Consider the following 3,940-nt stretch of genomic DNA (forward strand, 5'->3'; position numbering starts at 1 on the left):
CGAGTCACATACCATGGCAACCATAGTGCTTTCATCCTCCTGCTGTGAAAGGTGGACTATACATCGTCTATGAGGACTTTATTGAACCAAAACTACTAATCTAAAGCGAAGAGTCCACTGGCTCCACGAGTCAGAACATCACTTTAAAGATCGATACTAAAACGTAGAAAAAGACAGTTGCATGATACACTCGTGTAAGGAACACGCAACCAACCGGTTTACGTCTTTCATTCGTTGTTGAGAAATTACTACAACACCAACAAAAGTTGTTTTTTCCCCCATTTTTATTTTTTTACAAAGTTTCCTCTGCTGCAGCGTCACATTTAGAGGTTCCTGTGAAACAAAGGATACAAATATTTTACAATATAAAATTGCCAAACAATAGATTTTAACACAAGCTTCCTGCCTGAATTAGCTTAAGATACGAAAATGCAATTGACATCAATTAAATGTTTAAATTCAGAAGCAGTTTGAAATGATCAAATAAAGAGCAGCTGCATTTGTTTTGTCTCGGCAGCAGCATTCATGATCTAATCCACATTTCCAATGTGAAAGTTTATTTTTAGTATTTTCTCAAATCACACACAGACCACAGCCACTGTCTGTTATGAGTGACATATGGGCTTCTCCTAACACTCGTCAAAATATCTGCCGCGAACTACACTTTGTTGTAACTCTGCCACATTTATGACACTTGACAACAGGTTCTTACTTTGAGACAATAGAGTCATTCTTTGCCAGCCTCAGGATGGAGTCATCAGATTCACCCTGCAGGACGAAAGAAAAGATGTTCAGACAAAAGATTTCAGCATTTATAAGACGAAGGGATGAAAGACCCTATCCCACAAATAAGTCTGTACTAGAATCTACCCAGCAGCTGATTACTAAAAACGATAATCTGTGTTCAGTGCTTCCTACAGGATTTTATTAAGACTGCGGTGGGTGGACCGTTGACCATTTAGGTCAGTCCAGGGTCATCATACCCCGTCAGAACATTCTGTAGATTTTAAAAAGGTAAATTCTTCAATCTGGTCCACTTTGAGAGCAAACCTGAGAAGCTATAAGAAGAACTCTGAGCTCTCAACAATTTGGTTCTCTTGTTTTATCAGTGGTGGAATGTAACTACGTACATTTAGTCGACTCAAGGTACAATTTTGAAATACTTGTACTTTAATATTTCAATTTTATGCAACTTTATACTTCTACTCCACAGGGAAATATTGTTTTCTACTTCACTTCATGGATTAGACAAGTAGTTAGCCTGCTAGCTACTTTGCAGATTCTGATTGTTAATACAGAATATAAATTGACTCATAAACTATGATGTAATAAATAGTATAAAGTAGTTGAAATGAGCTCCGCCTTTACCAGCTGAAACATTAGCGTGATCAACACAATGGACTGCCAGTCTAGGTAATTAATGTGAAACACTGGAGTTAAATTGAACACTAATTCAATTTGAATGTCCAGAAAAGAAACCAGTGCTACAGAAGTAGTAACTGACAAAAAAGTAAAGAAACAGAAATGAGTTGACAGCAAAAACATTGCATTGTACAATGGGACAAACAGACGAGCGTAATCCTCTCCTAAAACACTTTGACTGAGGACTGGCAAGCAAAGACGAGACAGCAGAGACGGCACAAAGCAACAGATTGAGCGGCGACTCACCATTCTGCGGATGGCTCCACAGATCGCGTAGGTCTTGAACTGACCGTTGAAGCGACCGGTCACTTTGTCAACCTGCAGAGGACAGAGAACTTTGGATCAGAACATTTGAAGTCCAAACCAGCCACTGCACGTGGGTAACCTGCACTTTTCTGCAAATCAAAACAGTTAAAAAATAAAAATAAAAATAGTCATGTCCTTCACATAATGACATTAGAAAAATCGTCATCGGGTTGGTTTCACAAAAATGTTGCAACTTGAATAATTGCCAACAAAACCTGCTAGCTTCCTTAAAACCATGACATGTTTTTACATTTCTGACAAATCTAGTTTTTTTTTAGGGATGCACCAATCCAACGTTTTCAGTCCAGAGTACCGATATCGATGTTTAATCAATATGCTGCATACGTAACCATTGAACAACACTCTCATCATGGCTCTGTGGTTTACTCAAGTGGCCAACTTCATGCAAATATTTACCACCGACACTGAGCCTAGTGTTTCAACTTTGTGTATATTTGTAGAACAGACAGTACAGCATGTGTCACAAAGCCTTATTGACAGTAGCAAGCTGATAAAATTCACAAATACTCTGACCTTATTAGAGTTGAAGCATACAAATGCCATCTATGTAGACAAAGGTATTCTTTGGGTCTTGATACCTCGTCTCTATATTATAAGAGTTATTAAATATAACTGATATTAACCATAAACAGCATGTTTAATAGTGGCTCAATCCAGACACTGATCTTAGTTTCATGCTTTCTATTACAAACAACAGGATGAACTAAGACTTACCTCAGCGATGTTGATCTGGACGGAGGCATGGTCCTTTGCTCCAATGATTCTGTTGCTAGCAGAGCTGCAAAACACGCATGAAATATTTAGATTTATTGTTCATCTAAAATAAATCTCGCCATCACTTACAGCGATACTCAGCATGACAAAGCTTTCAGCTGAGCCTCAATTAAACAATTTATGATGTTCCTCACAAAATATTTTCTACTACAGGCGAGTCCCCAGAAATATTAAATCCAGTATTATCCTCGAATTACCCACTGTGGTGAATGTAACACGGTACACACAACCAAATACGGTTATTACTAAATTTGCACTTTATTTTACATTTTCTGCTTCTCACAATTTGACAGCTTTTTGTTTTTTTAAATCCCATATTCTATAAGATAATGATGTTATAGAATATGAAGCATTGATGACAATTAAACTACCTAGTATTATATAAAGGAGTAGAACATTGGCACAACCTTAATCTGCAAACGCAACTCACACATTAACCCAGAAACACTGAAGGGGAAAATTTTTCTTAACAGTCAACAACTTACAATCAATACAAAGTACTACTACATGTTATATACTTGTACTCGGGTACGGTTTGGGAGTTTTACCTGCGAGTGGAGCATTTTTACAGTGCAGTATCAGTACTTACAGGTAAATAAAGGAGCTCATACTTATACTAACACTTAGCACACAGCAACAAGGCACTCACCATTTACGTGGGACGTAGAGGTCCACAAATTCACCAGAGTCGTTCTGCATGTTTACAGGTCGTACAGGTGGTCGCCTACAAATCTGAAAGAAATGTGACCAAAAAAACATCAGAAATTGGCATTACATTAATTTCGTGCGCTAACTAGCCAACAGTCTGCTAACACTCTCCGATAGGCTTAACGTTGTAACAGTCGCTTGTTCCCAAAGCTACATACATAAATATATATATCACCGTATTAAGAAACACAAATAGTACATTTATTGTAATGAGTCTTCAGAGAAACCAGCAATTACAGTTAGCACTGTTAGCATGCGGCCGCGTGTGGCTGCTCACACATTTGGGAAACGTCTGAGATTTACACACAACTTCTGCCATAAACACCATCCACATGGCATCTACCACTACACAGCCACGTTAACTTTGACATATTTCACAGACAATTGCGGCTATGTAGGGATAGAAGACGTATTTTAACCGTTTTGAAGACGACAGCTCGACAGACACTCACCGATACGATAAATGGCCGACAGGAAAGGAAGAGCTGCCAAACCGGAAGAAGAAATATCTCTCTCTAGATGTTGTTGTTGCCACCTGCTGGCTAGATGCTGATACTACACACAACCTACACCAGATGGCCAAAAGTAGGTAGACACCCTGCCTATATACTTTTAGACAGGGGCTGTTTCATGGTTTGGTTATGTATATGTGTATATTTCTTTATTTGAATATGGACAATGTACTCATATATATATATATATGTATATA

General features: G+C 38.1%; 1 protein-coding gene across 2 annotated transcripts; it reads right to left on the reverse strand.

Annotated features, from left to right (window-relative positions):
* Nucleotides 1-266: 266 nt before the first annotated feature.
* rps21 (ribosomal protein S21) lies at nt 267-3,714 on the reverse strand (the record flags this gene model as incomplete). Of its 2 annotated transcripts, XM_079274254.1 has the most annotated exons (6): nt 3,684-3,714; nt 3,173-3,255; nt 2,464-2,527; nt 1,669-1,740; nt 713-768; nt 267-333 (listed from the first exon to the last, which is right to left on the reverse strand). In XM_079274254.1, the coding sequence occupies exons 2-6, from the start codon at nt 3,220-3,222 to the stop codon at nt 324-326; spliced, it is 252 nt and encodes an 83-aa protein (XP_079130380.1). In that variant the 5' UTR covers nt 3,223-3,255; nt 3,684-3,714. The 2 variants fall into 2 exon arrangements, with proteins under 2 accessions (XP_079130380.1, XP_079130381.1); XM_079274255.1 differs by lacking the exon at nt 267-333 and having other exon boundaries at nt 709-768.
* Nucleotides 3,715-3,940: the final 226 nt, after the last annotated feature.

The sequence above is a fragment of the Melanostigma gelatinosum genome (genome assembly GCF_949748355.1).
Source record: "Melanostigma gelatinosum genome assembly, chromosome: 8".
Lineage (NCBI taxonomy): Eukaryota > Metazoa > Chordata > Actinopteri > Perciformes > Zoarcidae > Melanostigma > Melanostigma gelatinosum.